Here is a 26,064-nt window from a genome sequence, read left to right as displayed (position 1 = left end):
TATGGCACTATGGCGCATGCTATCCTTCTTCAGACCAGATGACAGGGGATTCCTCTTCGCCCACATCTTCCTCCGACAGCTGCTGGCGGCCTTGAGAGCTGGCCTCGCCAACTCTCTGCTTCTGGGCGCGAAGGATTATCGCTCCCTGGCTGAGGAAGCGGATCGTATTCTCTTGGCTACCCGCACTTTCCACGATCACGACCTAGTTCCAGCCTCCCCGCGGCACCTTCCACTTCCCCGCCAACATGCCTGGAAGTGTCCCATCCTTCGCTGATGGCAGATCGCGTCACATGGCACCACGGACAAGACTTCTGTTTCTACCACCAGCGTTTTGGCGCCGGAGCGCGCCGCTGCCTGCCGCCTTGCAATTTTCCAGCCCAGGGACACGGGCCTCACCAGCGCACAGTAGCGGCCACGACCGCTGGCAACAAAGAAAAAAAGCTCTTCATAGAAGACACGCGCTCCAGGAGACGTTTCTTGGTCAACTCCGGCTCCCCCAACCGGCGCTGACAGTTTAGCAGCGGGCTGCAAACCGCAGCTTATTGTAGCTAGTGGCTCTCCCACCACGACGTTCAGGGAAAGGTTGGTGACTGTTTGTTTTCATGGTCGGGATTTCCAGTGGAACTTTGTTGTTGCTAGCTCTGTGCCTATTTTGGGCGCCGATTTTCTTTGTGCCCATGGACTGCTGGTCAATGTCGCTAACAGACATTTAATCCATGCCCTCTCCTTTTCTTCAATAACCTGTTTCACTCGGGTCATCGAGCCCCTGAATTGGGCTAATTTAGTGACTTCAGGGAATGTTTTTCAGCATTTGCTCTTGGAGTTCCCTTCACTGACTGTTCCTAATTTCTCGAACACAGCAACGAAGCACGTGGTTGAACATTATATCCTGATGGTCGGTCCCCTGATGTTCGCACGCCCGCGCCGCCTTGACCCCGCAAAACTCTCCGTCGCCCTGGAAGAGTTTGGAGCGCCTCGGCATTGTACAGCGCTTGAATAGTGCTTGGGCCTCTACGGTACACATGGTGCCCAAATCAGACAGTCGGTGGTGGCCGTTTGGGGATTTTCGCCATTTGAATAATATCACGGAGAATGACCATTACCCCATTCCCCACATCCAGGATTTTTCCGCCCACCTCGCTGGCACCTCAATTTGATCTAAAATTGACTTAGTGCGGGGGTATCACCAGGTTCACGTGAGCACCGAAGATGTTCCCAAAACTGCTGTTATTACTCCTTTCGGCCTGTTTGAGTTTTTGCGCATGCCGTTCGGCCTGAAAGGCGCCGCCCAGACTTTTCAGCTGTTGATGGACTCTGTCTTGCGCGGGCTGCATTTTTTCTTCGTGTACCTTGATGATATATTGGTGGCCAGCTGTTCTGAGAGTCAGCATGCTTCCCATCTGCGTCAGGTTTTTCAGCACTTGGCGGCACATGGCCTGATCGTCAACCCTTCGCAGTGCCAGTTCGGGTTGCTGGTTCTGGATTTCTTGGGCCACCGCATTTCCGCTGACAGTGTGGTTTGCGATGTCCAAGGTCTCTGACCCGTGGAGCATGTGCCAGCAGCGCCAGTTGGCAGCCATTTATGTTGGCATAGACTTTGACGCTATGGCCGCTGACCAGCATGCCGACCCGGACGTTTTTGCCCTTCGGTCTGCACAAACGGGCCTTGTACTGAAGGACAGACCCGTGTGGAATGGCAGGCCTAGCCTGCTTTGCGATGTTTCCACCGGCCGTCCGTGTCTTGTAGTTCCCCTTTCGTGGCGTTGTCGTGTGTGGTGGACCATTGGAGGGCTCCACTCACACCCAGTCCTCAGGAAGTGTTATTGCTGTGTTTTGGAGGGAAAAGTACTCGTGTACTTGGGTGGTGATGAGTAATAAACGAGGAGTGTTAATCGAGAGCTCTCATGTCATCTGTGTTTACCTCCACACAGACTTAAATGTATATAAAAGCCAGCTGAACTTTGAACTGACCCTTTTTGGATACTTGTGTTTGGATTATAAAAAATCCAAAATAAATTCAAACTTCTTCAAAAATAATTTTAAAAAGTCAGTAAAGATGTTTGCTGTTTAAACATTCCACAAAAAAACAGTTCAAAGTCAAATCATCAAAAGCCCAAAAGTTAACATGACATTAATAGTGGCCTCACAGTGAAACAATCCTGGTATGAATCTCACTTTTTAAATTACTGTGTGGAGTTTGTGAGCTTTTCCTCCAACTAGTTTATCTCATTCCACAGTCCAAAGATGTGAATATTGTGTTAACTGGTGATTACAAATTTGCTGTCAATGTGAAATGATGATGAAGCTATTTCCATGATTTTTCAATTTCAGTGATCAGACAATGGAACAGGCAAGAAACTGTGGCTTACACGTGGCCCATTTGGACTATAAGCCACATTTATCCTTTTCCACATGTATTCATTTAGGGCCAAACATACAAAATAGTGTGTAAATGCAATCCCGAAATAGTGCTCACAGGGGTGGTTAGTTATATGAGGGATTTACAAAATTTGTGCTTTTTTCTGAACATAGTCACTTCATTTAATTTGGTATGCCCAATCTGCCAAGAACTCCACAATTTAACACAAGGTCACAAACTAAAATGGTATTTAGCTGTGGGTAATTTACAGGAGAGGCATAGTTTGTTCCCTGAAATCAGAAAACCATATAAATATAGGTTATACAAATGAACGTCAAATATAGGTCTAAAGTGACAGTCTAGCAGAGAGAGTTGTTATAATGGAAACAGGCATGCTCCGACACAGGACTGTAAGCTGTACCCCAAAATATTTTGACATTAGGAGAAATTACATTCCTTCCCTTCAGTGGATATAACAAAAAAGATTAACCTGATTAATAAAAGTTTATTTGTGGTTTTCACAGTTTTCTTATGGTGGCTTTGTTCAGTAAAAAAACAACAAAAAAAAACCACAATGGGATTTGCAGATTTTGCAAGGGCGTTGTGTGGGTGTATCTGTGATCTATTTCTCACATGTTCTCACAGTGCATACAGCTGATTTTTTGTAGGTCCACCACTAAAAACTGTCATGTTAGTACACATGAAATGCACCTTAGAACAACACGCAGCAACTACCCATGAGCGAGAGGAGGGAGGTTTGGGGTCTTCGCACACCCCTGTTCTCTGCTGGCCATTGGGGCGGGGGGCTGGAAGGAGGTGTTGGCTGTCCGATTGGGATCTGGGATGCGGGGCCTCCCTGCTGCTGCGGAGCTGGGGCGGTCTGCTTGCCTCCACCCCGGGGGAAAGGGTAACATCTCCTGGGTCTAGATGCCGTTTCCCCCTACAAGGGTGAGGGTACCTGGACCCGGGGTATAGAGTTTGTTTGGGGAGTTTGTTTGTGGCTCGGTTCACTCTGGCACAGCTGGCTGGGCACGCCACTGCAGCCCCCTCTGGCTTCTGCTCCGCGGCTACTGGGTGACCCCTCATCTGGGGCTCTCCTCAGCTCTTCCCAGGAGGGTGGCACGGATGCCCCTCCGGTGGTCCTCCTTGGGCTCTCGCACTCTGGGGCCTCTGGATGTCTGGGGCCCGAATCTCCTCCATGCCTGCTTCATGCCCTGGGGGACAGGGCTATGGCTCTCTACATCCTCTAGCAGACCATTACATGGGAAAACCTTTTGAATACAAAAGATCCACACAGGTGTGCACACGGGTGTTCAGTGCTCATAGACATAAACCACACCTCTATTGGCTGCTATTTCCAAGCACATTGTGTGCTGTCGGTCCTGCTTGCTACACAACAACATTCAATATTTAGTATTTACTGCTGTTTACACTTAGCTAGATTAACGAGATGGTGTTGTGTTTAGTATGTTGCTCTGTTTTTTTTGCTTGTTTTCTCTTCTTTTTCTCTCAACAGGTGATCCAGGAGATTTTTGTTCTTCTTTCTCTTTTTAAGTGCCCTTTCTCACTGTCCCTCTCCCCTTCTGTTTTTCTTTTCCTTCATCTTTCTTTCTCCCTTTCCTATCCCTCAGTCATGTCCGTCCCGTCTGTAACAACTGAAAATAAAATAAAATAAATAATAACAACAAAGGTCGATCAAATGGACCAATACGGCAAGGCCGTGATGATCCATTTGGCAAAGTAAATCCATTGGGTATCCTTGTTGGTCTTCAGACAACAATTCTGACGGCTAAAGAACCAAATGGGACAGGGAAAAAAAAAGAAAAGAAAAAAAAACACAGCTCATTAGACCACATTGAAAACTGCATGCCCTGTACATTGTCCTGAAATTATAATTATAATAATCCATCCATCCATCCATCTTCCTCCGCTTTATCCGGAGCTGGGTCGCGGGGGCAGCAGCCAAAGCAGAGAAGCCCAGACCTCCCTCTCCCCAGCAACCGCCTCTAGCTTATCCGGGGGAACACCAAGGCGTTCCCAGGCCAGCTGAGAGAGATAATCTCTCCAGCATGTCCTGGGTCTGCCCTGGGGCCTCTTCCCAGTGGGACATGCCCAGAACACCTCACCCAGGAGGCGTCCAGGAGGCATCCTTGTCAGATGCCTGAACCACCTCAGCTGGCTCCTCTATAATCCTTATAGATTATTATATACATATGTGCGGTTAAAGATTGCTATTATACTGTCAGAATTTTCCTGCTTTTTCAGTAAGATTAATTGTGATAGGTTCATTTTTATTCTTGACTTGCTTTTCCATCATTTGTGTGGCACATTTGAATACCGGTTAGAAAAGACAAAAAATATCAGGTAGGATTATTATTTTCATTATATGTATGTGTACATTTTGTAGAGAAAGGTGGGACAAAGAGAGACTGAAGTCTCATTATAATATAACCAGATGATAGATGATAAATAAATGCACTTGCAGAAACGTCTTTTCTGCAAGGATGCCTGGTCTGCGCCTGAGTCCGTTTAATAACTGTGACACTGTAAGCCTTCATCAGGAACTGGGGATGTGGTGTACAACACTACAGGCCAACTTCAAGTCCATAGCACAAGTCACCATCAAGTGCAGGATCTACCAAAGAGATGCTCTGTCTCCACTTTTGTTCTGCATAGGCCTGAACCCCCTCAGTGAGATCATCAACAAGAATGGTTACGGATACCGAGCAGTTGTCAGCCACCTCCTGTACATGAAGGTGTATAACCAAGAGTGAACAAGACATCAATTGACTGATCCACACCACCAGGATATACAGCAATGACACGGAATGTCATTCGGACTGGAGAAGGGTAGTCGGATGATAACAAAGAGAGGGAAGGTAGTCACCACTGAGGGGATCGAATTACCAGAAGGCAACAGGAAGTCAGCTGAACAGTAAGAACAAGATCCGGGCTATCAACTCCTACCCATGATCAGGTACCCTGCTGGGATAATAAGCTGTCCAAAGAAGGAAATAGAAGCCACTGACATCAAGACTAAGAAGCTCCTGACCATGCATGGAGGGTTTTTACCCCAAGTCCAGCACCCCAAGGCTGTATGCTAAGAGGAAAGAAGGGGGCTGGGGACTAAAGAGTAATAATAATAATAAAAATGGATTGCATTTATATAGCGCTTTTCTAGGCACCCAAAGCACTTTACAATTCCACTATTCATTCACTCTCACATTCACACACTGGTGGAGGCAAGCTACAGTTGTAGCCACAGCTGCCCTGAGGCAGACTGACAGAAGCGAGACTGCCATATCGCACCATCGGCCCCTCTGGCCAGCACCAGTAGGGGGTAGGGTAAAGTGTCTTGCCCAAGGACACAACAACAACGACAGACAGAGCAGGGGGATCAAACCAGCAACCTTCCGGTTACAGATGAGCTTCCCAATCCCCTGTGCCACAGTCGCCCCAGAGTGTCAGTACCACAGTCCAGGATGAGACAACGAAGATCAATGAATACATCAGGAAGATGGCCCCAACCAACCGGGTGCTCAGTGAATACCTCAGGCAGCAGAAACCTAATATTACCCTAATATGATCACTTTAGCTGTATTTCCATGTTATTACCCCCAGTTCTTGGGCTCTTATTATCCTATTACATAAATTTCAGGGTAATATTACTCAACTGTAAACACTGCTTTTACCATGATATTACTTGGATATTAAGTGGTTATTAATTTGGTAATTTCATGGTAATAACTTATTACCCAAAATTACCCCATTAGTATGTTCTTGTTTCCTGCTTCTTATCCTACTATTACCACTTTACTACTGAGCTTTAATAGAAAGTGCTACTATTCTGACCAATTGCAACAGCACATGTCATGCACATTGACAAATACATTTTAAAATTAGGATTACATTAGGATCACAGTAAGGGAGGATGTCAAATGATGCAGCAAATACATTTTCTATTAAAAGTAAAAACTACTAGAGAATAAACAGAGTTAGAACGGTTTTAATTTTACCCTTGAAACCATTGGCAGTTTTTATTTCTTTAATTTGCAGTGCAGTGCAGTGCAACTCTCTCTGCCAATGTAAGTCAACACAGCTCACCAAGCAGCCTCTTTCTTTCTCTCATCTATATGACAGTAATCATTTGAATAAGGCAATATTTGTTTAATTACATTTTGAATTCAGGTGTTTAAGTGACTGTATCAGTCTTCACAATTCACAGAAAAATAATGAGAAATAGCGTATTGTTTTCTTTTATACATGTACATGTGCCTGCTTGTAATAAATGAAAGCAGTAGTATCAAAAATATCAATTCAGTAGTTACAAGGTTGAGCTCAAACTACTCTGTTCTATCCATAATGTGAATCCTGGCGCCTTGCAGGATTCAAATTATGAAGCAGTAGGTACCTCATTTAGAACATTTTGAACTGCACTTTGGAGCAGTGTTTCAAAACACAATTCCAGTGCTTCGGGAGCTCGACAAAGTGTCGAAATGTTACTATAGAGTGTCACATTCCTAATAATAACAACACAAAGAAACCTGGTATAGTAAGTGAAGCAATGTTACCATAGCATTGGAAAATCAGTGATGGGCAAAATGAGGCTTTGTGAAACACTAAATGTTCAAAGCAACATCACAGCAGCTTTTACCGAATGCAAAATTGGACATTTAAAGGTGTTTAGATACTGTCGTTATGCTGTCGTTATCTCGCTCATAGATGTTTGAATATTTAATTTAGGCTTTTACTCATTTTTCCCAGACAAACGTACTTATCGATCAAATATATTTTTGTTAGCAGAAAAAGATTAAATAGTGAGAGTTAGAGCTGAAAATTTTGGCTGTTTTATTTTTCTTTTTGAAAGCACATGCGGTTTTAATTGAGATAATGAAATTATAGCGCAGTACCACTCTCCCTTTGCTGATCTGAGTCACTAGAGCTCACTTTCTTTCTCCCTTTCTATCATCTGTATGACAGCAGTCATTGAAATAAGTCAATATTTATTTAAATACACTTTGGATTTTAGTGTTTAAGTGAGTGGATAGTCTACATCAGTTTTCACAGTACACAGCAAAAATATTAATGTGACAGTGAGTATTTTGTTCTTTTATACATGTGCATGTGTCTGCTTGTAATAAATTGAAAAACTGGTATTAAAAAACAGTCAAAGGAGCTTGCAGCCTTTGACTACGATGACCTGGATGACTGAGAACCTTCACAGATGGTATTAAAAACAATTTCTACAATTACAAAGTTCAGCACAAATTGCTGTTGCATCCAGACTGGGAATCCTGGTGCCTCACCTGCCCAGAAGGAGCAGCCACCTGTTCAAACTGGAGGGAAACACACCAAAACTAAATCAACCATGGTCACGTGACCTGGGTGTTTTGAACCACACTTCAGAGCAGTGTTTCGAAACATCTACGTTTGGAGATCTTGGGAAGGTATTGAAATGTTAAGCATCCCTTCCCTAGCAAATCATATGCATTAAAAATAATATACTGTGGTGTTTAAAATGTACATTTATTAGAAAAATGGTGAATATGAAAGTGTTTTAACTGCTCAATCACTTTGTCACACCCATATGTTTTTATGTGCCACTACTGCATGTCCTTAACTTTGTCTTCTCTCTCTCTCTTCTGTTGAGTTCTCTCTGTCTCTCTCTTTTACATCTTCTTGTTCCCTCCTTGGGCCAGGTTTTGCCTGAGGTCTCCTCCTATTTAAAATGTCTTTTTCCCCATCATTTCCAAGTGCTTGCTCACAGGGTAACATTAAATCATTGGTGTTCTCCTTCTATGATTGTTGGGTCCTTACCTGAAAGTTGTTGTGAAGTTGCACTATATATATATATATATATATATATGTATATATATATATATATATATATATATATACGATGTGGGCTTCATAGATAATTGGCAAACCTTCTGGAGGAAACCTGGTCTTGTTAGGAGAGACGGCATCCATCCCACTTTGGATGGAGCAGCTCTCATTTCTAGAGATATGGACAAATTTATTAAACCCCCCAAAATATGACTATCCAGAGTTGGGACCAGGAAGCAGAGTTGCAGTCTTACACGCATCTCTGCAGCTTCTCTCCTCCTGCTACCCCCCCCAAAAACCCATCTCCATAGAGACTGTGTCAGCTTCCAAAAAGACAAAAAACAAACTAAAAACCAGCAACAAACAACTTAAACATAAACAATCACAAAGAAAGAACAATACAGTATCCACATCTGAACCAAAGAGTAAAACAGTGAAATGTGGATTATTAAATATTAGGTCTCTCTCCTCCAAGTCTCTGTTAGTACATGACTTAATAATTGATCAACAAATTGATTTACTCTGCCTTACAGAAACCTGGTTGCAGCAGGATGATTATGTTAGTTTAAATGAATCAACACCCCTGAGTCATTCTAACTACCAGAAATCTCGAAGCACAGGCCGAGGGGGCGGTGTGGCAGCAATTTTTCACACCAGTCTATTAATTAATGAAAGACCAAGACAGACTTTTAATTCATTTGAAAGCCTGATGCTTAACATTGTCCACCCCAGCTGTGAAACTCAGAAACCAGTCTTACTTGTTATCATCTATTGTCCACATGGGCCTTACAGTTTCTGTCTGATTTCTCAGACTTTATATCTAATTTAGTTCTGAGCTCAGATAAAATAATTATTGTGGGTGATTTTAACATCCATGTAGATGCTAAAAATGACAGCCTCAACATGGCATTTAATCTGTTGTTAGACTCAATTGGTTTCTCTCAAAATGTAAAAGAACCCACCCACCACTTTAATCACACTCTAGATCTTGTTTTAACATATGGCATAGAAACTGAACATTTAACAGTGTTTCCTGAAAACCCTCTCCTGTCTGATCATTTCCTGATAACATTTACATTTACAATAATTGATTACACAGCAGTGGAGAGTAGACTTTGTCAAAGTAGATGTCTTTCTGAAATTCAATTCAATTCAATTCAATTTTATTTATATAGCGCCAAATCACAACAAATGTCGCCTCAAGGCGCTTCATAGATACAGAGAAAAGCCTAACAATCATATGACCCCCTATGAGCAAGCACTTTGGCGACAGTGGGAAGGAAAAACTCCCTGAAAGCGCTGTAACTAAGTTTAAGAATATAATCCACCCACTGTTATCATTGTCAATGCCCTGTACCAACACAGAGCAGAGCAGCTATCTGAACGCTACCCCAACAAAGGTCGATTATCTTGTTAATAATTTCACCTCCTCACTACGTACGACCCTGGATACTGTAGCTCCTGTGAAAACTGAGGTCTCAAATCAGAAGTACCTGACTCCGTGGTATAATTCTCAAACACGTTCCCTAAAGCAGATGACTCGTAATCTGGAGAGGAAATGACATGTCACAAATTTAGAGGATCATCATTTAGCCTGGAGAAATAGTTTGTTGCTTTATAAGAAAGCCCTCCGCAAAGCCAGAACATCTTACTATTCGTCACTGATTGAAGAAAATAAGAACAACCCCAGGTTTCTCTTCAGCACTGTAGCCAAGCTGACAAAAAGTCAGAGCTCTTTTGAGCCAACCATCCCTTTAACGTTAACTAATAATGACTTCATGAACTTCTTCACAAATAAAATTTTTATCATTAGAGAAAAAATCACCAATAATCATCCCACAGATGTAATATTATCTACAGCTACTCTTAGTACCATTGATGTTAAATTAGACTCCTTTTCTCCAATTGATCTTTCTGAGTTAACTTCAATAATTACTTCCTCCAAACCATCAACGTGTCTAGGTGTGCTAGGACCAATTCTGTTTACATTATACATGCTTCCCTTAGGCAGCATCATTAGAAGACATAGCATACATTTTCACTGCTATGCAGATGACACCCAGCTCTATCTGTCCATGAAGCCAGATAACACACACTAATTAGTTAAACTGCAGGAATGTCTTAAAGACATAAAGACCTGGATGGCCGCTAACTTTCTGCTTCTTAATTCAGATAAAACTGAGGTTATTGTACTTGGCGCTGAAAAGCTTAGAAATATGGTATCTAACCAGATTCTTACTCTGGATGGCATTACCTTGGCCTCCAGTAACACTGTGAGGAACCTTGGAGTCATTTTTGACCAGGATATGTCCTTCAACGCACATATTAAACAAATATGTAAGACTGCATTCTTCCATTTGCGCAACATCTCTAAAATTAGAAATATCCTGTCTCAGAGTGACGCTGAAAAACTAGTTCATGCATTTATTACTTCCAGGCTGGACTACTGCAATTCATTATTATCAGGATGTCCAGAAAACTCACTGAAAAGCCTTCAGCTAATCCAAAATGTTGCAGCAAGAGTACTGACAGGGACTAGAAAGAGAGAGCATATTTCTCCTGTTTTGGCTTCCCTTCATTGGCTTCCTGTTAAATCCAGAATTGAATTCAAAATCCTGCTCCTCACATACAAGGTCTTAAATAATCAGGCCCCATCTTATCTTAATGACCTTCTAGTACCATATCACCCTATTAGAGCACTTCGCTCTCGCACTGCAGGCCTACTTGTTGTTCCTAGAGTATTTAAAAGTAGAATGGGAGGGAGAGCCTTCAGTTTAGACGTAGGCTGCCGGGGATTCCCATGTTGGATTGAGTTTTTCCTTTCCAGTCACCTTTCTCACTCACTATGTATTAATAGACTTCTCTGCATTGAATCATATCTGTTATTAACCTCTGTCTCTCTTCCACAGCATGTCTTTTATCCTGTCTTCCTTCTCTCACCCCAACCGGTCGCAGCAGATGGCCGCCCCTCCCTGTGCCTGGTTCTGCCGGAGGTTTCTTCCTGTTAAAAGGGAGTTTTTCCTTCCCACTGTCGCCAAAGTGCTTGCTCATAGGGGGTCATATGATTGTTGGGTTTTTCTCTGTATCTATGAAGCGCCTTGAGGCGACTTTTGTTGTGATTTGGCGCTATATAAATAAAATTGAATTGAATTGAATTGAATATCAAAAACACATAATCAGTCTTATTTCTGACTCTGAAAAATTACAATACTCAGTCTGGCATTATTATTTATATATATTTTTTCCATTTAAAAAATAATAAATACTAAAAGCATTACATGGATGTATTACACTTCATGGACACAGATTTATATCCAAGTTCATCTTTTCTTTGCAACAACAATATGAGTGCTATCCAGGTACACTTGGTGTTTGTGTTCTCACAGGTGAAGCAGGCTGTGAGCAAAAAGGTTGGATGAAGCTGAATACTGATTAGAGGAATGAGGCAATTCACTGTGTTCCTCCCAGCAAGCCATAATATCTGATCTATGTGTATGTCTTTTTAAACAAGCTGTGCCAGTCACAGTGTGTGATGAAAATGGCTCATCAACTACGCAGCAGAGACCAGACCAGTGCCTGTGAGAGGAAAATAACTGTTTTATGGAATGTTCTGAATAATGAATAATTATATATCTGCAGCTAGAGCTTTTCATTACCTTTGCATTTAAATGTTTAACACTGACCCATATATTATTATAACCGTTAAGGGAAGAGCACAAAAGTCTGGCTTTTGCACATCTCATAACCAAAATCACTGGACCCATTAAATACGTCAGCTGATGTGTCTTTGGACCAATTCATCTATCACAAAATTACTTTACACTAAGGATACATTATATGCAAGATATTCATATTTCATATTTATATCTTGAGCATAATTTTAAATTTAATACTCTGAAATCCCTCACTTAAAAAGCTAACTTCAGTGTCTTTAGATTTAACTGATTTGAGAAGAAATTAAACAAGAACAAACATTTGATCCAGAAACATCTGAAGTAATACATTTTAGAGCTATAACTGTTTTCAACAGCAGTGTTTATGACTATATGAAAATCTTATTTTATTGCTCTAATACAGCCTACAGTTATCTAGATTTAGGCAAATAACCCAGGAGGAAAACTTTTAAAACAAAAGTTTGTTGGGCCATGCTTCAGGCATGGCATCTCAGCCTAAGAGCTGAATACATTAGTACTCCAACATGGCTGAGAGTGTTACCACAATGGTCAATTGGTGGTACTGTCTGGAACTGATTTGAAAGGCAGATTTTCAAAAATTTGCAGCATTTGGACAAAGTAGCAAAGCATTAGTTTTGTTAATTTCTCATTTGGTCTTTTTTTTTTTTACAAGTAACTTCTTGTAGTGAGTTGCTGCTAGACAGAATATTCTATGAATAGCTAAACTTTTTGACACCAGAGGGACCTGAGAGATCTGACCCAGGGAATGCCTGTTTCAGCAAACCCTTGTAGCATGGCATCAAAGAAAAGCTGACTTGAACGGCATAAAATGGTTCATACAGCCAAACTAGAGTTGTGAAAAATCTATAACTACAGGCAACACACTAGGTCCTCTAGAGGCCTGCTCTGTTTTTATCATGAAAGCCAAGATAACCTGATAGATGAGCCAAAGACATAAATGGAATGCATAGAGAGCAAGCTATGTGCACTTGCTGTGCCGAGAGTTTCAACCCGCTATGTGCCAAGGGAAGAACAGGGCAGCTTAGGTAAGAAAAAACAGGGAAAAGAAAACATTTTTTTTGTTTAAGACTGTTGACCAATACAACTGACATTTCAAGGAGCTTTCAACAAGTTATTTAAAGCCCTGATAATTTCAGTGACAAAGTTTTGTCCTCTGCTGCTGTCAGAGAAACCAGAATCTCTTAAAATTGTAATAATTTTAATTTATTTATGCCATTTTCCATTATATTCATATGGAATCAGGTCATAGATGTAGTAGTCTAAAAGTCCTTGGTTTGCCACCTTTCTGTGGCTGGAGCTATGCTACTGGATACATAAAGTTCAGGTAGGGTGTCTTACTGTCTGGCCCCTCCTCTCAAGAGCTGAAAAGGAAAATTTGATTACCAGGTACATATTGAAATGTTGTGGTGCTTTGGTAACTTTTGATTGTTCTTATGATGGCTTTGGTATTATGAAAATGAAGATGTTCTGGTCAACAACCACTTTGGCCAAAGTAGGACCTCCTTGCCACTTTGTGGTGTTGTTTCTAAGTGTTCAAACACATGCAGTTACACTGAAAAAGGAGGCTGCAGTATTTAAGGTGTGGTCAATAACAGGGAAGTGGCAAGACTATTTGCTATTCGAACAAAGAGAAGTGAGGTCCTTAAAGTTGGGACCATAGTTTAACAACCACTTGATGTTAATTTAGAATCCTTGGGTCCTTTCCTGCTACAGTACACATTACAAAGCACTTCAAGATGCTATTCTTTCTTGCAATTTAAGTGCAATCTGTCCACCTCCTGTGTGCAGTCACTGTGGAAGCAGATGCCCTATATTCCTGAGGGTATTAGCTGACAAGGTCACATAGCTGATTGATGTTAGCCTCCAGCATCCTTTCCTTTGTATAGGTTCACCACCAATCTCTATTCTGGAGGTGCTACAGAAAGGAGTACCCAGGGGGCCTAAAAACTTCTCTAAAACCTCTTGTGGATTTCCTGGTTGTTCTTTGTCAGGGGGCAGTATCTACTGTATTCATTCATCTGTAACTTCAGGCTGTAACTTCAGTTTGTGTCCTTTCCTAGAAAACAACACACAGCTCTTAACAAAGTTTAGCAAGTTTTAAGTGTTAACTTGGCATTTCATCTCATTGGGTGTTGGAATAAGTATGTAAGGTGTTTCACTGTATAACCAATAAAATGCATACTTGCTTAGATTAATGTCAACATTATCAGTTTTGCTATAATACTCACACAACCAATATTATGCATGACAGTCACAGAAAAAATTGTTTAACAACCACTGGAAGAAATATTACACTAGGGTCTAGGTCTCTCTTTTTCCATCTTTCAATCTTTCCCTACTTAATGTAAATAATTGTTCTGTGACAGTGTATTTTGTTGAATTGCAAAAACAATAGTTTTTGTATCCAGTGGACACTCATGTGAAGCAGATTCAAATTCACAATATGTGAGCGCTGAAAAATAGATTTTACAGTTAGCTAGAAACAACATGTACTGTACCATATTTTGCCAGTCATCCAATCTTTTTTCCGCCACAAACTTTGTTATTTAAAACACTTAATTAGGGATGGTAGTATTTTGTAGGTGTTTTTCTTCTTAGAAATATATGAACAAATCCTGAAAAAGACCAGGGACATGCATTACTGTTAGGGCAGTATCAATAAAGCAACACAAAGACTACATAAAATATACTGAATGGATGTCTAGCAGTTGTCTGTCAGCTATCTTGTATCCACATTAATTTAAACTACCACCTAGATGACCTCTGAGCTGAGCGGGAGTAACACTGTGGATACAGAGCAGCGCTAATGATGTGGACAAGTAGAAGTTTCTGGCAAGTAAACCCCCTCTCACCCACCCCCCCAACACACACACACACACGCACACACATACACACACACATACATACACACACACACGCACGCACACACGCACGCACGCACGCACGCACACACACACACACAAAAACTAAACTTTCTTGGCAACAATATACAGTAAATACAGTTAACTGCTGGCAGTGAAATACAGAAATATTCTGATGCAGTTGTCCCCTGAGTACAAAAGAAACAGGGAACAAACAGTGGGGTGGCTGTAGCTCAGGAGGTAGAGCTGGTCACCTACTGATCGGAAGGTTGGTGGTTCGATCCCTGGCTCCTCCAGTCTGCATGTCAAGTATCCTTGGGCAAGATACTAACCCCAACTTACTCTCCGATGCATCCATCGGAGTGTGAATGTACTTAGAAAGCACTACGTATAGATAAAGTGCTTGTGAGAATGGGTGTGATTTGGTGAATGAGGCATGTTATATAGAGTGCTTTGAGTACTCCGGGAGAGTAGAAAAGCGCTATATAAGAATGCTTGACTTACATTGATCATGTTGCTAAGATAATTTAACTCTATTGTGACGTCATGGGTGACAGCCAGCAAGCTAACCAGCCACTCTTGCTTGGTTCATTTCAATAAATTTAATAAAACTTTGCCTCAACTGTTTAGGGATTGGAGCAATTTTTATATATAATTATATTATATATTATATATTATATATAATTTCTGTAGACTCAAAAATAATTAGATTTTTTTATAATAATTGATTTTTTACATTTACAATACATTGTGGTTACACATATATTTGGGTTTGCACAGTGGAATACTTTGCTATAATGCAGCTCTTTCTGGATGAATACTGTGTACCTCCTGGGTTAACAGGTTTATCAAAAAGTCCCAAACATTTGTCTATACATAGATTCCAGTAATGCCTAACAAATGACCTCAACCCTGTTTCAAAAACTATTAAAAAAGAAAAAAAAGTACACACATGCTTACTGAAAAATGGTCTGCAAAGTCACACCTCCTCATCACTCATCCTAAACACAGGTACGCCACAGGGTTGTGTGCTTAGCCCCCTCCTTTATTCCCTGTTCACACACGACTGTGTGAACAAAACACAAGTTCAACACCTTTATCAAGTTTGCGGATGACACAACCATCATAGGCCTCATCACAGACAACAATGAGACGGCCTATAAGAGGAGGTGATGGCACTGTACAAGTGGTGCCTGGAAAATAACCTGTCTCTCAATATCAGCAAAACTAGAGAAATGATAGTGGACTACCGGAAACGACCAGTCAGGGAACACCAGTCCATCCACATCAACGGTGTCAAGGTCGAAAGGGTCAGCAACTTCAAATTCCTTGGAGTCAACATCTCCTGGACCCTTCACACAGACACTGCTATCAGGAAAGCTCACCAGTGACTTTACTTCCTGAGGAGGCTGAGGAAGTTTGGCATGAACGCTAACATCACCTGAAATATCTACAGGTGTGCGATTGAGAGCTTGCTGACGAGCTGCATTACAGTTTGGTACGGAAGCTGTTCTGCCAGCAGCTGGAAATCACTACAGAGGGTGGTGAAGGCAGCAGAGCACATCACTGGCATGAGGCTTCTTGCCATTCAGGACATCTATCTTCAACGGTGCCTCCGCAAAGCACACAGCATCATCAAGGACCACCCAGCACATCAGCTGTTCTCCTTGCTACCATCTGGTAGATATTACAGGAGTCTGTCTGCTCGGACTACAAGACTTAAAAACAGTTTTTACCATGAAGCCATACGACACCTCAAACACAACACTTAAACACACACACACCACACTCCACAGGATGCACTCAGAAGCTGTCCTACAGTTTCACAAGTACACAGTACACTCTGCACTGGTCACTTCATTCTTATTAGTATTTAAATAAATGAAAACCCTACTCTGTGCAATACTGTATTAACTGCCACTAAAAATGTTGTACTGTTCAGTTTGTACTGCTGCTCACTCCTGCCACTTTATATATTTAGTCTGTTAACTTTTTTTTTACTATATTTTATAAACATTTTGCTCTTACTATTTTTTACTTACTATACTGCTGAGTGACTGTCTGCTGCTCGTCAAATACATTTGATTGCAATGTTGACCCTGTGCTAACTTGCATATGACAAATAAAACTGAAACTGAACTGAAGTCAGGTGCTTTAAGCACTTAAATCATTCAGAAGAAGGTAACATGGAGAAAAAGGATCAAGTAAAGACCTATAAAATAAAAAAAAAACCACATCCATATCTACAATCTGTGAGTCGTTCAGCAGACAGAAGTGAAGGCTGATTCCCCAAAAGAAGAGTGATGGAAAGGTTACAGTCTTTAGTTGAAGATATCTTTGTTGTTTTGATAGATTCTCTGGGGCGAAAATATAAAAAAAATTAAGCAATGGAGGAGGCACCAAAGCATTTAAATTTTAAAACACCACATACATATTGGAAAATAATTTCAAAACTCTTTAAGTGATGTTTCTCCAGAATCTTGCAGTAGTGATAATGCACAGATTTTATGTTCAGCATTTTTAAAGTTTCTTTATAAAGTGATTCCAGTGGTTTAATGACTGTTTCCCATATGACATATGAGAAAAAATAATGGTGTGCATGGTCTTGGCAGAATCCATTTCAATGCAGTCTCTAATGTGCCTAAAATTGATCCGATTATACTTAATAGTTTTCATGATTTTCTTAATGTGATTCTTAAAACAAAGATTTGAGTCAAAATCATCCCAAGACATTTAAACTCACTCCCACTTTCAGTCTTCTCATCTCATATTCTGCTCTAGCAGACTGTTTTGTTTTTTTTGTTCTTTTTTTTGTTTTGGGAGTTTTTTGGGGGAGGGGGGGTGCTATCTTAGTCATCAGTGTTGTTCACTGTACATTTATGTTGGAATTCATATTATGGCAAGAACCAATCAGCTATGTAAAGAGAAATGACAGTACATCATTACTTTAAGCACTAAGGGTCAGTCAGTCTGGAAAATTGCTAAAACTTTGAATGTGTTTCCAAGTGCAGTTGCAAAAAACATAAAACGCTACAACAAAACTGGCTCACATGAGAACCGCCCCAGGAAAGAACAATCACGAGTCACCTCTGCTGCTGAGGATAAATTCATCTGAGTCACCAGCCTCAGAATTCACAAGTTAACAGCACCTCAGATTAGACCCCAGATAAATGCCGCACAGTTCCAGTAGCAGACACATCTCTACATTAACTGTACAGAGAATGTGTGCGAATGAGGCCTTTATGGTCAAATACCTGCTAAGAATCCACGACTAAGGAAAAGCAACATCCATCCATCCATTCGCTTCCGCTTATCCTTTTCAGGGTCGCGGGGGGCGCTGGAGCCTATCCCAGCTGTCATAGGGCGAGAGGCAGGGTACACCCTGGACAGGTCGCCAGTCTGTCGCAGGGCCAACACACAGGGACAGACAACCATTCGCACTCACAGTCATTCGCACATTCACACCTAGTGACAATTTGGATTATCCAATTAACCTATCTCCACAAGCTGCATGTCTTTGGACGGTGGGAGGAAGCCGGAGTACCCGGAGGGAACCCACGCAAACACGGGGAGAACATGCAAACTCCACACAGAAAGACCCCGGCCTGATGTTGGAATTGAACTCAGGACCTTCTTGCTGTGCGGCAACAGTGCCGCACAGCAACAAGGAGAAAAAATTTGTTTGGGCCAAGAAACACAAGGAATGGACATTAGACCAGTGGAAAAATCTGTGCTTTTGTCTGAAGATTGCAAATTTGAGATCTTTGGTTCCACCTGCGTTGTCTTTGCACGATGCAGAAGAGGTGAATGCATGGTCTCAACATGCATGATGAAGGCAAAAGGGCCAACAAGTGACAAATGGGTGAACAACAAGTGACAAATGGGTGAATAAGTGCTCAGTATCTCTGGGAACTCCTTCAACACTATTGAAAAAAGAGTGTGCAAAGCAGTAATTTGGCTAATTTGAAGAATCAAAATATAAAACATGTTTTGAGTTATTTCAGTTTTTTATTTACTGTATAATTCCATATGTGCTCATTTATATGCCTTCAGTGAGAATCTTCAATGTAAAAAGTCATGAAAATAAAGAGAAACCATGAAATGAGAAGCTATATCCAAACTTCTGATTAGGCTCTGTCTGAAACAGCTGGCATGATGTGGAAGCTCCTGTACCTCATGCCTGACAGCAGAACATGGAACGTGTATGGCTGGGATATAACTGCCATATCAGGTCGTGCACAGTAAGGGGCTATACATATCCCTGAGGGGGCACCCGTACTGAGACTGCATCAGTATGCATCTTCGTCATTAATAGAAGATTACCTGAACAAATTTCCACTCCTACCAGTGCATTATCAACATTCTGCTAATTTAATAATGATAATAATAATAATAATAATAATAATAATAATAATAATAATAATAATAATAATAAGGCATTTTATTTGAGGACGCATTTCAGAAACCCAAGGTCACCTTACAAAGAACAAAATTAATAAAAGGAACAATAGTCATAAAATACATAAAATAAGTTAAAATGGCAAAACAGAACTTGACAACAGATAAAATCAGCACTAAAGCAAATAAACCAGTTTAAACAGTTGGTGTTTTGAGCTGTGTCTTAAATATGGAAAGGGAGTCAATATTTCTTATGGCTGGAGGAAGAGAGTTCCAGAGCCGAGAAGCAGAGCAACTGAAAGCTCTGTTCCCCATAGTAATAAGGCGTGAGGATGGAACAGTAACATGAATAGCAGATGATGATCTGAGAGGGCAGGAAACAGTGGTGATGTGGAGCAGGTCACACAAATATGAAGGAGCAGATTTATGGATACGCTTGTATGTAAGAAGTAAGATTTTAAAATTTATCCTGGCTTCTATGGGCAACCAGTGAAGCTGCTGAAGAACTGGGGTAATAGGAGCTCTTAATGGAGTATGAGTTATGACGCGAGCTGCAGAATTTTGAAGAAGTTGGAGTTTATGAAGGGACCTTTTAGGGAGAACAAATAGGAGGGAATTGCAGTAATCAATGCGGGATGTAATAAGACTATGGACAAGGATGGCAGCAGCATGGGGAGTAAGGAAGGGACGGAGTCGGTTAATGTTATGTAAGTGGAAGTATGCAGACCGGGTTATGTAATTAATGTGAGACTGGAATGAAAGAGTATCATCAAGTATGACACCAAAAATCTTAACCTGAGGGGAGGGAAGGCTAGGAGAATTTTCAATGTTAATGGAAAAACTGTCGGATTTGGTTAAGATAGATGGTGTACCAACAAGTAAAACTTCAGTTTTATTACTGTTAAGTTTGAGAAACGGCAACGGGTGAAGTGTCTTGCCCAAGGACACAAAAAGCCGGGGCTTGAACCGGCAACCTTCCGATTACAAGGCAAACTCCCAACTCTTGAGCCACGATCGACCACCCATTGTGGTCAACAGCCCAGTCAGTCTTGCGGGGAGGATGACAAGTTTGTGACCAGATGGACAATATTGAGTTAGTGTCACTGATGTTGAAATTCCACCGAAGCCCTTGAGCTTGAAGGCAATGTCCGGGTAGAAATATAGAGCCACAGGTGGAGAGACAGCCAGGCAAAAACCGATCGGCATAAGATCCGTAGCAGAGTACTGGAGAAGAGCTGTCGTCGGGTGATGAATGATGGATAAAAAAACCCAGGTGAGCATGAGCCACACCAACACCCTGTGGATCTGCATCTTAATCAGGGCCGAGCACTGAACACAAACGGAGGGACCGAACAACCAGTTGACAGCTGCAGCGCAAGCAATAAAAGCCTGCAAATATTGCGAAAACAAGTCAAAACAGGGTTGCGCCTTAGATACTCGATTCAAATTGTCGTCAGCAACTGAAAAAATTATAACAAAAATTGTAATAATAACCGGTGAGCAGTGGCAGCCAAGCGCGCCAGCGTTCACTCGACCGGAACCCACTCTGTAAAACCATTTCCTATATATGTTATAATTCAATTCAATTCAATTCAATTTTATTTATATAGCGCCAAATCACAACAAAAGTCGCCTCAAGGCACTTCATAGATACAGAGAAACACACAATGATATGTCATTAAGGTAATTATTGAAATTATAGTTATAATAGTGTATAATAGCCATTAAAAATGGTTAGACCTAAATATTAACCATAGTACCTATTTTCTTGAGATTGTTTAATTCAGGATTACAGGCAATCTACAGCCTCTCCCAGCTTTCATAGAGCAAGACACAAGGTACACCCTGGAAGGGTTGCCAGTCTTTAACAGGACTAACACAGAAAGAAGCTACCGTTCATATTTACATTCATACCTTCAAACTAACCTAATATGTATGTCTTTGGACTGTTGGAGGATGAGAGGGTACCCACAGGAATCCCAGGGAGAACATGTGAAAGCCATACATAAGGGCACCAGCCAGAAGATTAAAACCCAGGATCTTTTTGCTATGAGACAGTAGTACTAGTAGTACCACATAGTGCTGTAAAACATTCTGCAGCGATTTCAGTTTGTAATAACATTGTAATTATGGATTGCTGCAGATTTTTTGGATGCACAATCATGATGTGAATCTCCTGTTCCACATTCCAAATACCCTTTATTGGACTGAGATCTGTTGACAGTTTAAGAACTCATTGAAACCATCATTTGAGCTTGGTGACATGGTGCATAAGAAGATGGGTAGACTGTGGTCATAAAGGGATGGAGAAGGTCACCAACAATACTGATGCGGGGATACAAGGCTAGATGGATTAATCTCTTCATATTGATTACACCAAGTTCTAACTCTTCAATCGAAAGGTTGACGCAGAGTCCAGTTCATTTCTGATACATTTATATAGTTACAATTTATAGCAACACAGACAAAGTGCATGGACAAGAATTGAGACAGCAAGGGGAGTCTGGAATGCATCCTGACACATTCTGTTCAAAAGCACATGACCATGCTTTTGAAAACATAAGTGCTGCCAATGATAGACCACTGACCGGTGCAGCCCTTAGAGGCTTGGGCCCAAATGGTGATGGACCTGGCCATCATGCACATGGAGCAGGCAGTGATGCATCGCTAACAGTTGGACCAGCTACAGGATCAACCAAAGCACTAAACTAAAATCTGGTCTCCACCTGGCCCTGGTGTTGACGCTCTGGGTCTACTGCTACTGACACTGCCAGCTTGGACACAGTGGTGACCCTTGCAGAGGACCATCTTGCAGCTTGGCGAGGTAGCCAGTGGGGCTGCTATGACCCAGCCCCAAGGAGGAGGCTTCTGTGCCAATGTCCTCTGTCTCCAAATAACCCCTTCTCCTCTGCTGTTTCTCCCAGTCCCAGTGGCAACAAATACTGTGGCCCATCTGTTGGGAGTCACACAAACATCAGGGAAGGAGTGCTGGAGGTGTGGGCAGGATAAATCCACTGTGCGGGCTCACTGCTCACGATCAGCTGTTCCATGTTGCAAGCTCTCTGAAACCCTCCCTTGGACCAGGAGGGATGCACAGTGTACCGGAAAGGTGCCAAGGAGGTATACAACAGTTTTGTAGGGGTTAAATAACTTGTTGGGGCAGTATGTGAGGATGCGTTCACAAATGATAAAACTTGTGATGCCTGTGCTGTGCACAGCGGCGATGAAAAGTTGTTTGACCTGAGTTATTGTTCGGCCAGAAGCCACGGGGGGTGTTGGACCTAACTAAAGAAAACTGGGATGAAGGTTCAAGCCAAGCTAGGAATAAATTTCACTACATTCTGGACCAGAAAGCAAAGCTACACAAACTGGGAAGTTCTCATGGAATAATTTGCTCAAGTCCCTGGAATGTCAGCATCTCCTGTAAAACAGAGAGGCTCATCTCAGGCAGTTTTCAACGGGAGAGTGCTTGTAAGTGCTTGTATTGCTTGCTTTATTCAACCCACCAAGTAGCAACGGCTGTTGGTGGTCACGCGGCAAGTAAGAGACATTAATTATGAAGTGGTATGGTCAGACAGGGGCGGGGCCGCACAAATCCATCACCTCAACCTCTTTAAAGCATGGAGAGAGGCTAAAATTGGTTCTCTGATGAGCTTGGTTAAGAAAATAAATTATTTGGAGCCCGAGGTGGCAAATTCAAAGTTATAACAAAGATAAAATCCATAGGAAAGTACAACTTGGAGTTGTGCTTCCATGTCTGTGAAAGAATATGCTTGTCCATTGTTTGATTAAAACCATGGCCTGGATGCTTCCCTGCATCAGTTAAGTTATATTGACATATCATATTGAATTATGCAGTCTAAAAACACGCAGCGTTAATTTATGATTTCAAAGAAGTGGCTATCATGAAGTTAAACTACTTTTTTTTGAAGATCATGTGAATTATTTTTCAAAGACCCAGCAATACTTTTCCCAAGGAAAAAAAAATTAGAAATAATTCTAAAAGAAACAGTTAAATAATTCTTCTTAGAAAATAAACATAGACATCCACTCTGAAAACACAAGAAACACATAGCACTGATCCCGCATGACAATTTTGATATTTGTTGGAGCTAAATCTAGTTCCTGACAGAACTGGCAGCAGTAGCCACATCTTACCTTGAACAATGAGGTGCACTTTCGTGGATTGTGGTTTCTTGTTTGTGAGTATAGAGCATACATAGGGCCCTTCATCATGGACATCAACATTTTGGATTTTGATGCTGTACTCTGTAACTGCTGTGTTTTCCAACAAGATGACACGAGGATCCAGAGACCACTTTTCACTTCCTGCAAATAGAATAGTGGTGCGATTGAGCCATGCCACTCGTGAGACTTTGCTGTCCACATTGCATCTGGCAGGCAGAAAGAAAGAGAAAGAAAGAAAAACATATTAGAAGTTTATCCCTGCACATTAGTTTTAACTTCCAAGAAACCTCAAACGAATTAGATTAGACGACAGTTCATATTATAACATGAGGTGTTGCTTATGAAATATCTATGCCGTATTTCCTTTCCTAAACCAAGTGGATGACCTGAATACAATCTTCTCAAGAAACTTCATCACAAATCATCACGTCATAAACACTTTGGAGGACATTTTCCCCTTTGTTTAACAAGCCTTTCACAAGCATGCCATTGATAAAATATTTTAATATAATGTTCATATTATATTAAAATATTCACACTATTAAGTTTCTGTTTCTCTTTATTCTTTGTACAGGGTGGGCCATTTATATGGATACACCGTAATAAAATGGGGATGGTTGGTGATATTAAAGTCCTGTTTGTGGCACATTAGTATATGTGAGGGGGCAACCTCCTCAAGATGGCTGGTGACCATGGTGGCCATATTAGAAGTCGGCCATCTTGGATACAACTTTTGTTTTTTCAATAGGAAGAGGGCCACATCAAACTTATTGGTAATGTCACAAGAAAAACAATGGTGTGCTTGGTTTCAACGTAACTTTATTCTGTCAGGAGTTATTTACAAGTTTCTGACCACTTATAAAATGTGTTCAATATGCTGCCCATTGTGTTGGATTGTCAATGCAACCCTCTTCTCCCACTCTTCACACACTGATAGCAACACTGCAGGAGAAATGCTAATTACAGTTACTTGTCAAAATGTTATGTTGCTTTTTGAAAAAAGATTAAAAAGTTAATGTTCTCAATAGCAACAAGGCTAATAATTTTATTACACTCATTACCTCAATTTAGCTAGAAATAAAGTAACATTTAGATAAACATGAGTCAGTGGTCATTGCTTGAGTGTAAAAAAGTCAGACACTAGCTATCGGAAACAAAACATCCTCAGGACATTTTCTTTAAGAGGATTACAACTGTAATTAAACTGCTGTCTGATTTATTTGAGCAGCTTAAAACAATACTTTGCGTCATTCATGTCAAAGATATCTACTTATTTTTTTAATTTAGGGGAAAAAGCTAAAATTGAAAAAAATAAAAAAAATCCACTAAAATCTTCTTGGACACTTATAATATTCAAAGCCACAATATAGTAAAACATTTTCTTGATAGCATCAGTAAAACAGTGGACTGAAATGGCATGCCATTTTATTAGAACTTTTCAAGGTAAATATGTGCTTCACATCAAAAATACTAAAAAATATAAATACACAAAGTTACCTAAAAGGAAATTAAAATGTAGGTCTTTAGTTACTTTTAAAAAAAGACTATTGAGTTCACAGATAATAATAATAAGAAATTTTAAATTTTATTTAAAAGCACCTTTCAAGACACCCACCCAGACTTAACAATAAAATAAAACACAAAGTAGAACAATGACAAAAAGAAGAACAAAAAAAAAAAGCATGTTAAGTTGACAAACTATAAGTTCATAGCTAATATGCAGATTTTAACAGAACAGGTCTAGAGTTGAGATTTAAACTGGGGGAAAGAGCCAATGTTTCTTATATCTGGGGGTAGAGTCCCAAGGCCTGGGAGCAGTGATTGAAGCTCTGCTTCCCATGGTGCTGAGGTGAAAAGAAGGCACAGCAAGTTGGATAGAAGAAGAAGATAGAAGTGAGCCGGCTGAAGAGGCAGTGCTTAACAGGTTAGAAAGGTAAGGAGGAGCAAGGTTATGAAGGGCCTTGAAGGTGAGCAGAAGAAGCTTGTATACTATTTGCAATTTCACAGGGAGCCAGTGAAGTTCCTTTTGCTGCAATGACAGCTGCCAGTCTTTTAGGGTATGTCTCTACCAGCTTTGCACATCTAGAGACTGAAATCCTTGCCCATTCTTCTTTGCAAAACAGCTCCAGTTCAGTCAGATTAGATGGACAGCGTTTGTGAACAGCAGTTTACAGATCTTGCCACAGATTCTCGATTGGATTTAGATCTGGACTTCAACTGGGCCATTCTAACACATGGATATTTTTTGTTTTAAACCATTCCATTGTTGCCCTGGCTTTATGTTTAGGGTTGTTGTCCTGCTGGAAGGTGAACCTCCGCCCCAGTCTCAAAGTCTTTTGCAGATTCCAAGAGGTTTTCTTCCAAGATTGCCCTGTATTTGGCTCCATCCATCTTCCCATCAACTCTGACCAGCTTCCCTGTCCCTGCTGAAGAGAAGCACCCCCAGAGCATGATGCTGCCACCACTATATTTGACAGTGGGGATGGTGTGTTCAGAGTGATGTGCAGTGTTAGTTTTCCGCCACACATAGCGTTTGCATTTTGGCCAAAAAGTTCCATTTTGGTCTCATCTGACCAGAGCACCTTCTTCCCCATGTTTGCTGTGTCCCCCACATGGCTTGTGGCAAACTGCAAACGGGACTTCTCATGGTTTTCTCTTAAAAATGGCTTTCTTCTTGCCACTCTTCCATAAAGGCCAACTTTGTGCAGTGCACGACTAATAGTTGTCCTATGGACAG

The 26,064-nt window shown here is 41.1% G+C and overlaps 1 protein-coding gene across 1 annotated transcript in view; it reads right to left on the bottom strand.

Annotated features, from left to right (window-relative positions):
- opcml (opioid binding protein/cell adhesion molecule-like) overlaps nt 1–26,064 on the bottom strand; it is a 205,007-nt gene that overhangs the window by 89,539 nt on the left and 89,404 nt on the right. Inside the window, exon 2 of the mRNA XM_006800514.2 lies at nt 23,298–23,533. Within this exon, the coding sequence (XP_006800577.1) occupies nt 23,298–23,533 (236 nt within the window). The remainder of the gene's footprint in view (nt 1–23,297; nt 23,534–26,064) is intronic.

This window comes from Neolamprologus brichardi, chromosome 10 (genome assembly GCF_056152115.1).
Source record: "Neolamprologus brichardi isolate AB-2024 chromosome 10, ASM5615211v1, whole genome shotgun sequence".
Lineage (NCBI taxonomy): Eukaryota > Metazoa > Chordata > Actinopteri > Cichliformes > Cichlidae > Neolamprologus > Neolamprologus brichardi.
Note: the sequence above shows the minus strand (reverse complement) of the source record. Positions and strands in the feature narration are given on the sequence as shown.